This window comes from Ictalurus furcatus, chromosome 21 (assembly GCF_023375685.1).
Source record: "Ictalurus furcatus strain D&B chromosome 21, Billie_1.0, whole genome shotgun sequence".
NCBI classification, from domain to species: domain Eukaryota; kingdom Metazoa; phylum Chordata; class Actinopteri; order Siluriformes; family Ictaluridae; genus Ictalurus; species Ictalurus furcatus.
In genome coordinates this window covers 3846962-3859014 of record NC_071275.1, presented here as the reverse complement: position 1 = coordinate 3859014, position 12053 = coordinate 3846962, and the positions used below count along the sequence as shown (strand labels likewise).

General features: G+C 38.7%; 1 protein-coding gene across 5 annotated transcripts in view; it reads right to left on the bottom strand.

Moving 5' to 3' along the window:
- The window catches only part of pparg (peroxisome proliferator-activated receptor gamma), a 40188-nt gene that overhangs the window by 1482 nt on the left and 26653 nt on the right, over positions 1 to 12053 (bottom strand). For all 5 annotated transcript variants that reach the window (XM_053653622.1, XM_053653620.1, XM_053653619.1 and 2 more), the window contains exons 5-7: positions 6271 to 6470; positions 2571 to 3057; positions 1 to 842 (exon numbers count right to left, since the gene is read on the bottom strand). The exon at positions 1 to 842 is cut by the window's left edge and continues 1482 nt beyond it. In XM_053653622.1, coding sequence (XP_053509597.1) covers positions 595 to 842; positions 2571 to 3057; positions 6271 to 6470 — 935 coding nt within the window. In that variant the 3' untranslated portion in view covers positions 1 to 594. The remainder of the gene's footprint in view (positions 843 to 2570; positions 3058 to 6270; positions 6471 to 12053) is intronic.

The following is a 12053-nucleotide window of genomic DNA, read 5'->3' as shown; positions in this document are numbered from 1 at the left end:
CCGATCTCACGAACCGATCGCAATTTGATGGCGTAAAACGTGAGCACGTAAAACACATGATGACGTTAAAGTTTAAACATTAAACCAGTGTGGAATTATTACGAGGTCTCAAGAAACAATGAAAAATTCGCCATTTGCCGTGTATTTTTAAAAGCCTATTAACATGTTTATTATAAAATGAATATTTGTCGTGCTTATTTATTCGATTCTCAATTAAAACAACAATCTACAACATTACTGTAAAGAATATAACCAAGGCAACATCTGTGGTATTACTTTATCTGGGGAAAAAAAAAAGGTTAACAGTGACGGTCAACAGAAAGCTAACATATCACTCATATGAAGCTTGAACGATCGGTATCGGTATCGGTATCAGCTGCAAAAATCCTGATCGGAGCATCCCTATAAAATATATAGTATATTTCCTTTCCCATTATAGCAGAAGTGACCTTCTCTGTCTAACATCCTGATACTGCTAACCAGATTACTCCATCTTCCTCTGTCTGTTTACAGACGGGCGGAAAAAAAAAAGACCCTCAGCAGTAAACCAAAGCATGATCACACGTGTTCAGCTAATACAAGCTAATCCATACACTAATACAGGTCCTTCATGATCTCCTGCAGCAGTGGATGTAAACACATGTTGATCTCGGACTCTTTGAGCAACTGAATGAAGTGAACATGGTCGGACACGATCTGCCTCAGGTCAGTCATCTTCTGTAGGACTTTGGCAAAAAGATGGAGGGAGTCCGGGTGGTTCATTTTAAGATGGAGCTCCAGTGAGTGGAGAACATTCTCCTGTAGATCCTCGATGGGCTTCACATTCAGCAGGCCTGGACGATCTGTATAAGTCAACACAAAGTAGTCTGATTACATGTCTGTGTAATAGTTTTACACAACTGTTTAATATGTCCGAACCTTCCTACTTCAAACGAGTCGTATATTAGTGGATCTCGAGTTAGTTTTTTTGTCCTTGAGGTTAATTTTTCACACGTGTTTATCCAAAAAAAATCAAAGTTCAAGGGTAAGATGTTATTAAATGGCCACAAAACGGTGACCAATAAATCTGCGAGATAACTCTAGAAGACATCTTGTTATCGCTGAGATGAGTAGCAACAATAATGATAAACAGTATGCAGAATCAGCCAAATGTAAATTTGCATATTCTGGTTCAATATCAGGTCAGATAAAATGCTAATCCATGTGAACTATTGTCACCTGGGCTTGGTATAAGCTAAACGAGTTATGAGTCATACATATGTGGGAGTTAGGAAGAGAAACTGTTTGGGGTGAAATGCTGGTCATGTAATGTTTCCTTACCTAAATAATCCTCAAGGATTATGAGTGCCTACAAGCGGAGAGGAGAACAGGTTTCTGGGATATGTAGCTATGTGTGCTGGGTTTACTGTACCTCAGCAGCGTAGCACCCTGAGAAATTTCACCAGGTGCCTTCAGAAATTTGAATACACTAACACTCAAACAAAGACAGGATGCTGATGTGTGGATATTTCTACAAATTCTCTTAAAAAAACCATTCCATTTTCCATAGCACTTATCCTACACAGGGTCACAGGGGAGCCTGGAGCCTATCCCAGGGAACTCTGGGTACAAGGCGGGGGACACCGTGGACCCATTGCCGGGCACAACTGCACACAGTACGGACAATTTGGAAATGCCAATCAGCCAATCGGTCTTTGGACTGGGGGAGTACCCAGAGGAAAGCCCCAAAGCATGGGAAGAATATGCTGTGGAAAACATGTTAACCTCTAAGCCACCGAAGCCCCTCCTGTAAAATTTTACTACTACAGTATATACTATTGAAGTTAGTGATCTGGCTAGTTTTTGGACACCTCAAACCACTTCTCTCCCATTGCTGGATTGGCGCATATAAAACTTTTAAATACTTAAAATATTTTAAATGCATAATCAGTTCTAAATCAGTAACAGAAGGCGTCTACTATTGACAAAACATGTCACATCTCTCGTGTTACCTCTATGCCTTCATCAGAAATATGTCTGATTGGCTATAGGGATAAAAATGAGGTTATTTATTTTTGAGAACTTGTTTTACTAAGCCAAATGCTGTCGGATGACCAAGCGTTAATCTGTTACTGAAGCTACGTTCTAATCGGATGACTAAAGACAGAATAAAATGCACTGTCACCATTTGCTTGTTGTTCTTGTGATTTCAAGTTCAGTGCTGGTCACGCGGCTAGAGTAATAAATTATCAGCAGTTTGATGATGTTTATTTACAACCCAAACTGTCATACGTCTTGACTTCCTGTTACCATGTGATATTGAGCAAGTACACCTATTACTTAATGTAATGTAATGTACTGCCTTCATCCAGTTTTAGCTGGCATTGTACTTGTTGTTTATGAAGAACGTGAATCTCGTTATCACTTGTGGTTTTGCCGCAGGATCATTCGATCCGTTTAAACGATCAAATCAACGAACACCCAAAAGACGTCGCCGAGACCTTTTCATTTACATAATGCAGCTCGGGTTAACGCGACGGTAAGCGTCGCCTTGGATTTGAATATATTTGCTTCCTGCTCCAGTGCCTTACCTCCACTGAGAATAATGACGGCAAAGAAGAGAGCCATGTCGGTGTCGTCGAGTTCCAGCATGTTAAATTTGACCGAGAACTCAAACTTGGGCTCCATCATCTCGCTGAAGGGCTTGCGCAGGCTCTTGAGGAACTCGCGTGTCATGAAGATCTGGCCGTACGAGATAAGCGTGCCATCCTTGTTCATGAGGGGCGCCATCATGATGATGAGGACCTCGATGACGGCATACTTGAGCAGTGTCACCTGGTCGTTGAGGTCGAGGTTCAAGAAGCCCGGGATGCTCTTGGCAAACTCTGTGACCTCGCTGACCGCCTCGGCCGAGCGTGACTGGCAGCTGTGGAAGAATCGCAGCTCCACCTCGCGCTGCAGGTCTGACTGAACTGAGCTCACATTCAGATGCCTGTGATGGTCCTGCCGTGGGATCTGACGACAGTTTATGAACTGTTCACCCTCTAGCAGAGACTTCATATCATGGACAACGAACGGCTGTGGGGCAAAAGAAAACATCTTTTAAGCTTATGAGATTATGAGCATAAATTTCACTTGTGTTATGAGGTATTATATGAATAACACAAAAGCTGTGGGTTAAAAGAAGCTAAATTTCAGTATTTAACTGCTTTCAGAAATAATGCCAATATTAGTTTTAAGGATTATGTGGATAACACAGAAACATTTTGTATTTACTACAATTAGGATTCAGTATTATCCATAACTTGAGTCTTTAGAGGCCTGGCATTTACGCCAAAGTCAAACCGACATACACTGAACGTCACGATCGTGTGAAACTAGCAATAGACAATGAACAATAATAAAATGATATAATATAATAATATAATATACTTTGTTTGTTATATTTTGTTCACACCTAACTGTATACCATTACACCGCTGATCACATTTCTAACAGAAATCACAAATAACTTTGAGATCAAATGGAGGAACACTAGGATACCGCTAATATATTTGATATTAATCATGAATGAATGCATTTCAATTGGTTTTTTAATTTATTTAAATAAGTCATCTGAGGTAAGGGTACCGTTGAACTGTAGCACTTAAAACCGAGGGCTGATATCTTTTCTGTAAATCTGACCTCAAAAATGTTCTCCCACATACAGCGTTTCCCTTCGGAGAGCCAGAACACTGGCTTGATAATAAATCAGTGTTTTCATCTAAACTTGGCTATCTTTATCGATAACGCTAAGCCGAACCCCCTGCTGTACGAATAAAAGTGCAGCGGTTGAGCAGTCTATAAAACTCTATCGAGATGTATAAAACAGATCCATAGCGATTCATATACAAAATAGAGAAATGAGAGAATCTTATCCGGCACTACGTTGTTGTTTGCACTATTGCGTAGCAGACCTAACTTCACTTCAGGGTAAGCAGCATTCTGCTTTTCTGCTGTCCTTTTGTCCTCCCTGTGCTGTCGCATACTAAATTAGGCGAGGTTTCAAACTTGAACTAGAGCAGACATTCGCATTCAAGGTAGGGATTAGTTGTTCAAATGGTGTCTGGGATTCTAGACAAATCATCCCCGAGGTGTTTACTCTTGTGTAAGCAGAGAAAAAGATATTCTGATTGTCTGAAATCCCAAGGTGACATATTTCTCCTTAAGTTAATCACCTTTGGGTCGAGCATGCTGTGTGAGCTCTCGCAGGAGTGGACATGTTTGTATATTTCATATAATGCCAAGAAGAGTGAATTAGCATTTGTCCTCAAATGGTCTACAGGCTTATACTAGAGCCTGCTAAAGTACAAGCAATTTTTTTTTTAATTTTATTTGAGAAGAAAAAAAGAAAGCGCATCACCAAGCCAAGTCTACTGTTTGGGAATATATCGGTAAGAACAGGGTTTAGTCTTATACAAAGAGCTGTACAGTTGTACAACTTTACGATTCTATGGACTTCATAAACGTTTCCGCATTCTCGACACAACCACGCTTAGTATCATTCGGCTCATATCGTAGACCATGCCAGTCAAAACAAGTGTCCGACAGCCTTGCTGATATCTCCTGCTAGCGACGCTCGCAGCAATACTGCATTTCTTTTTTATTTATTTACACCATACGTTTAAATTAAGAATTTTTAAATGAACAATTTTAGATGTGTGTCTAGCCTCATCAATACCAAGATATTAAGTTAGAAATATGACACAAACTACAACATGATAACAATAACTCCTGTAAGAATATGTCTGTTTTTACATTTTTACTCTTAACATCACTCCCTGCCTTTTGTTCAACAACAGGGACAAAAATCTTGTGTTTGCTCGTGACTTGAGCAACGGATGGAAAAAAAAGAAGTCAATTTTAGTTTAGATGCTTCTTTAGTCACATTTGAAAGTTTCTGTATTGACTTTCACATAGGCCTATGCATGTTTTTTCAATTAAAAAAAAACAAAACAAAATAAAAATAAATAAAAATGAATTTAAAAAAATTTAAACAGTATAAAACTTTTTGAAATAAATAATTAAATATACACACACACACAAATATAAATTTTATATATATATATATATATATATATATATATACATATATATATATATATATATATATATATATATATATATATATATATATATATATGGAATGACTATTAATGAACTTAATATTGATTGCCCATACAAATAGAAGGATTTTCATTTTTTAAATATAATAATGCATACATTAAACCTATGCTAAAGTGTATAGAATTACACACTAACATCTAAATTTTTGACCGTTATACTTTATGGATTTTTTTTGATATTTTATACTAGCATGCACTTTCATATCATCATACTACGTCCACGTCCACAATTTATTCAATCAGTGTATACTGAATGTAATGTCTGATTGCTGTCTGCTGCGATGTCGGAACGTGCTCTATTGTATTGTCTCCGTTTACTGTTATCGTTGTTGGTTTACTGTTCTTGTTAAATTCTGTGTACACATCACAATAAAGTGCTCTGACTTCATCTTTTAGTTCATAGCCTATAAACCTGACATTAAAAAAAACAACAACAAAAAAACAGGCTTATAAAATTATAGTGTGCTGCAGCCTTATAAAATTATAAGGTATCTAGCCAGCAAACCCAGGAAGCCTTGTCATTTGTTCGCCGACAAGCATGTTCAATTCGAGCTTCAAATTACAGATATACAGGTATGTCAGGGGTTTTTTTTTTTTTTTTTTTACACTACATATCTGAATATCGGGCTAGAACATCGTGGACGTTTTCAAAAGTAAAAAACAAAAAAACAAAAAGTGGTGATCTAGTCCACATGTATTAAAAACCTGAAATTCTTCCTTTAAGCTGCCAAAAACATGCTATTCTAGACTGGCATCTATGATGAGTTCCGATAAGCAGTGTACATAACCACTGACACATCTGTTATCTGAAACCTGAAACTGGAATTTAACTCGTTATCGCTTCTGCTAGTGACTAAATGGTTAGGCTAACTGAATATTCTGCCTCGAGGTTTCTTGATTTAGTTCTGCATTGGTTTAGTTAAAGTGAATTATACTATTACAATTGAACTGTTGCTATAAACTGATTTAAAACAAATTGTAAACAAATAACAGATAAAAATGCATTGGCAGCTGCTCGGTCAGTTTGAACGGGCATGACTGATTAATCACCACACGTTTTTTTTCTCTCTTCCCCAGCTGATCTGCAATGCAGTTTTTAATATACTGTATAAAAAAGCAAACTCACAGCGTTGTCACTGGTTTTCCCTGAGAGGATGGCCCTGGCCTTGGCTTTGGTCAGGGGGAAGTTCTTCAGATAGCTCTCGTAAAGATGCTTGGCCAGGGCCCTTAAGTCAGCCGCCTCCGGGTGCATGTGCTCCAGATCGGAGGAAACTTCAGCCAAGAGCTTCTCCTTCTCTGCCTGGGGCATGCGGCCAAAGCGAATGGCTGGGAAAAAGACAAACAGGCCAAAAAAATGTTCAAATAAACTCCCCTGAAATCCCAAATCCAACATGGTTCAACTTACGACATGGTCACTCCGGGGATCAGTGGGTGGGATGTATAAAAAGAAATGGGGAGTTTGTTTTTTAGTGCGTGGGTATGTTGGGGAATGTCAGAGTGACCTGGTCGAGGAGTAAGTTTCCTGCATCCACTTAAATTCCTTTTAAAATTCCAGAAAAAGCTTTCAGTGGGGGATCCCTCTTGAAAATGCCTTTTACTTCATGTCAAAGGATTTCATACATATATATATATATATATATATATATATATATATATATATATATATATATATATATATATATATATATATATATATATATATAAAATCACATAAATAATCAGTGTTTGTTCTCTCATGGGCTAAACTCATAAATTTATACAAGGATGAATCTCATTGATGATTTCCTGAGGTGGAAAGAATGCAATGGCACGGTATCACATGATAACTCAGTATCAGGTGGCCTGACGTTATATTATATTGCCTCTAACTGAATGGTTGTGCCGACGCAATACCTGGCTAATCTGTGCTTTGTCCTCTTGCAGTACTGAGATTTTTAAGATTGGGTGTTGGTTCAAAGGCAAGAGCCGAGCATGACAGCCATGATTTTCTGTCACACCTTCATTCTACTCATGTGACACTGATGATGATAACACTGTGATTTAATTCATGGCTGACAATTACGTGAACTCGTTTCCTTGATTTGGACTAACATTTACGAACACTTCACTGCTGCGGCTAATTTATGAAACTACTACTAGCACTTAATAATATTTAATAATTATTATTACTGCCAAGTTTGAGTGATTTTTCCAATTGACCAATATAGTTCTGCCAGATGAAAAATATTCCTTTAAACGGCTGCTAGTCTTTGCTTTAAAAGTCCATTACATGTACAAACACAGATGCTCCATGCAAATCTTCCAAACCTGTAATTTGGGTTCTCTCCCACACATAAGTATTTGTCTTGGGGGTAGAAAGTGGTTGAAAAGATGACGTGTGAAGCGTCGAGCCCTCTGTGCCTTTAAGCCAACAAACCAGTGGCTTACACTTATCTAACGTTTTTAATGGTAGGAAGTTGATGTCGACTTTTTTTTTCTCCATGTGCCCTGACTTGTTGCAAAACTCTTCTGATTAACAGGCAGCCAGCATGGGCATCACACCTTTTGTAAACGTGCACACGCCTCCTTATATCACTCGTACTGTACAACAGGGCGGCAGTGCGCCAGCAGCAGTGACACGGCGCATTTACTGCTGTGCCTTCATCAATCATTGATAAAGAAAACAGAAAAATCTGATGAGATTTTTACCCAACCAACATGAAATGCAGGATAGAGGGAGGGCCAGCACGCGATGTGAGCGGAAGGAAAACAAAGGCAGCCAACTAGAGGCAACGTTACTGATAAGGATAAACTCGGATAACCTCGTCGCTCTGTGAGCTACACCTGCATTCTGCACTCTCATAAACACAGCACACAGAGAAAGTTGAAAGGCCTTGTAGGTACACTATACGGCCAAAAGTATGGACACCTGACCTTTACACCCTTATGTGGTTCTTCTGCAAACTGTTGCCACAAAGTTGAAAGCACACAATTGTATAGGATGTCTTTGTATGCTGTAGCATTAAGATTTTACTGGAACTAAGAGGCGCAATCCTGTTCCTGCATGACAATGCCCTTTGTGCACAAAGCGAGCACTACAAAGACATGGTTTGAAAAGGTGGTGTAGAAGAATTTGAGTGATCTACACAGAGCCCTGACCTCAACCCTTTGGGATGAACTGGAACACCGACTGCACCCCAGGCTTCCTCACCCAACATCAGTGCCTGACCTCACTAATGCTCTTGTGGATAAATCAGGGATTCCCCACAGCAATGTCCCAAATCTAGTTTAAAAGCCTTCCCGGAAGAATGCTGAATGCTATAACTGCGAAGCGGGACCAACTCGGTGTTAAAGGGCAATACTGTACAAAACATGGAAGATGAATTTTGTTTTACTCTGAATATAACAAAACAGAGGATAGTCAGTTTTATATGTGCAGTTCTCGAATCTGATTAGTCGGCAATGTTGTATAAATATGCCGTAGAAAATGTTTCTGAATGGCGAGTTAATGTGGGTAAGAAATGTGAAAATAGAGACTGCATATAGAACAGCTCAGAAGTCATAATCTACCAAGAACTTTTTACAATTTTATTCTTAAACCCAATATTTACCTTAAACCCATTGTTATTGTATACTCCAGGTATACTGTAAACCCTAATGTTGTCTTTACTTGAACAATCAAGTAATCATGACTAAACATTATGTACAATGTTGCGTTTTAGACCCATACGTCAAAAGAAGTTTGTGAAAAATTGTCTTTATTGTTTAACCTTTTGATTTTTCGTTCAAACAATTCACAAAAATACTCTGCTCTCATGGATACCAAACAGTTTCAAACACAACACAGGTTTATGCAAAAAAAAAACTTCATATGAGAAAAATATATTTGAAGTAAATTCCCATTGATCTTTTATTTTTTTTAGTACACCTGGGTGACTAGGAACAGGAAATTGTTCAAACATGACTTCCAGTTTCACAGGGTATAAATACGAGGTAACACATAGGCCAAATTCCCTTAGTCATTAGTAACAATGGGTAAGACCATGGAATCTAGCTGTGATGTGTGGCAAAAGGTTGTTGAGCTTCAAAAATGGCTATAAGAAAATAGCACAAGCATTGAAAATGTCCATTTCCACCATCAGGGCAATAATTAAGAAGTTCCAGTCAACTGGAAATGTTATGAATCAACCTGGAATTGGACGCGTGTCTATATCGTCTCAACGCACTGTGAAGAGGACGCTTCGAGTGGACAAAAAATCTCCAGGGATCACAGCTGGAGAATTGCAGAAGTTAATTGTGTCTTGGGGTCAGAAAGTCTCCAAAACTACAATCCGAAGTCACCTACATCACCACGAGTTTTTTGGAAGGGTTTCAAGAAAAAAAGCCTCTACTCTCATCCAAAAACAAACTCGAGCGTCTTCAGTTTGCCAGACACTACTGGAACTTCAAATGGGATCGGGTTCTATGCTCAGATGAAACCAAAACAGAGCTTTTTGGCGATAAACACCAGTTTTCGCACACACAGAGAAGTAGCCATATGGAAAAGTACCTCATGCCCACGGGTAAATATGGTGGGGTATCTTTAATGTTTTGGGCCATCATGGACTCTATCAAATATAACAGATATTAAATGAAAACCTGACTGCCTCTGCCAGAAAGCTTAAAATAGGCCGTGGTTGGATCTTCCAGCAGGACAATGATCCAAAACATACATCAAAATCAACACAAAAATGGTTTACTGACCACAAAATCAAGGTCCTGCCATGGCCACCCCAGTCCCCTGACTTGAAACCCATAGAAAACCTGTGGGGTGAACTGAAGAGGAGAGTCCACCAGCGTGGACCTTGAAATGTGAAGGATCTGGAGAGATTCTGTATGGAGGAACGGTCTCAGATCCCTCACCATGTATTCTCCAACCTCATCAGGCATTATAGGAGAAGACACAGAGCTGTTATCTTGGCAAAGTGAGGTAGCACAAAGTATTGACTAAAAGGGTCCCAATAATTGTTGCACACCTATATTTAACAAAGATATTTTTTTTGCTAAACCTGTGTTGTGTTTGCAATTGTCTGATCTTCATGAGAGCAGAGTATTTTTGTGAATTTTTTGAACAAAAATATCAAATGGTTAAACAATAAAGACACTTTGTCACAGCCTTCTTTGCTCAAGGGTGCCAATATTAGTGGAGGGCGCTGTACATGAGCACCAAATTAAGTGAAGTAAAATATACAAGTTTTGGGAGACCCCATTACTCAATTTAATTAAATGAACGTTTACTCAATCAATTGCGTACAGGCAACTTGTTAGGGTTTTCATTGTAGGTCTTAATTATGTTTGCTTCAACTGGGAAAGCATTATCATACTTGCGCAAGGTTTTAGCTGTCCTTTGTTTACCCAGCATGATGCATAATGAATCCGTTTATTATTCCTCAGCATTCATTGGCTTCAGTTTTTTAACAGATTCCCAACATCCAGTCCTGCTAGCAGACAACAATGTCACGTCTCTCTCTCTTATATATATATATATATATATATATATATATATATATATATATATATATATATATATATATATATATATATATATACACACATATATATAGAATGAGTTTGTTTGTTTCCCAGTTTATTACTCTTGTCCCCATGCTGCACAGTTTAACGTTATCATTTAACATTTAACTTTAACATTACCTAATTAACGTAATGCAGCAGCGTCGAATTAGCTAGCTTAGCTTGAGCGTGCCACAACCAGTTAGTTTGTTTATGAAACAGCAGGTCCTTCCTGCAGAGAGATGTACATGATCCCCAAAATAGTTGGGAAAAAAAGATATGTTTACATGACACAGCAAGCCCACAAAAAAAAACAAAAACAAACTAGCTTTAATGTTTTTTAAGGACAGCTAAACCTGCTACAGTAGCAAATGCTTTTGGTTTCAATTAGCTGATGGCAGCTTTGGCAGAACAGTTGCTGATATTAGAATAGTACTGCTTTGTTTTGAGGTTGCAGGGGTGTGAATGAGGGTGCTACATGTCAAGGAAAGTCTGTTTGAGAGTCATGTGGTGACACACGTTTAGGTGCTTTGCACGCTCTGACAATAAAGCCACAGTCGATGCAGCTGGCAGCCACAAAGAGGAAGCGACGAGAGGAGCAGGCCAAAGTGCTGCTACTTCACTCTTACAGCAACATGCCTTGAACATGTGTCTTGGCTGGAAATACTTTTCTCTGAAACAGTAGGCCCTTCCAGCAAAGGAATAGCGCTTCTCAAAACTGGCAGTGTCATTAAAGGTGACGCATTATAAGCGATATTAGCATTTTTTGGACAAAATATTCCACTGTGTTTTGATTTTTATGTTGTTTGCAGTACTGTTTTATTTATTTAATTTACGTTAACCTTATGCTTATTTTTGTACTTATATTTTTTATGAATCTTTTTGCTTTTTATTTTTACGTTCATTTTAATGATCTAATTTTTTTATTTGACTGAACAGCACGTTGAGTTGCCACGTACGATCAAAAGTGCTCTATAACTAGGTTCTTTATTTATTGGTTTGTTTGTTGGTTTAAACACATCTCAAAATTCTAATTGCTATAAAATCAGCAGAGTTGTGCGCACGGTGGCTTAGTGGTTAGCACGTTCACCTCACACCTCCAGGGTTGTGGGTTCGAGTCCCACCGCGGCCCTGTGTGTGCGGAGTTTGCACGTTCTTCCTGTGTTGTGTTGGTTTCCTCCGGGTACTCCGGTTTCCTCCCCCAGTCCAAAGACATGCATGGTAGACTGATTGGCATGTCCAGAGTGTATGAATGGGTGTGTGAATGTGTATGTGATTGTGCCCTGCAATGGATTGGCACCCTGTCCAGGTTGTGCCCCATGCTTCCTGGGATAGGCTCCAGGTTCCCTGTAGGATAAGTAGGATAAGCGGTATAGAAAA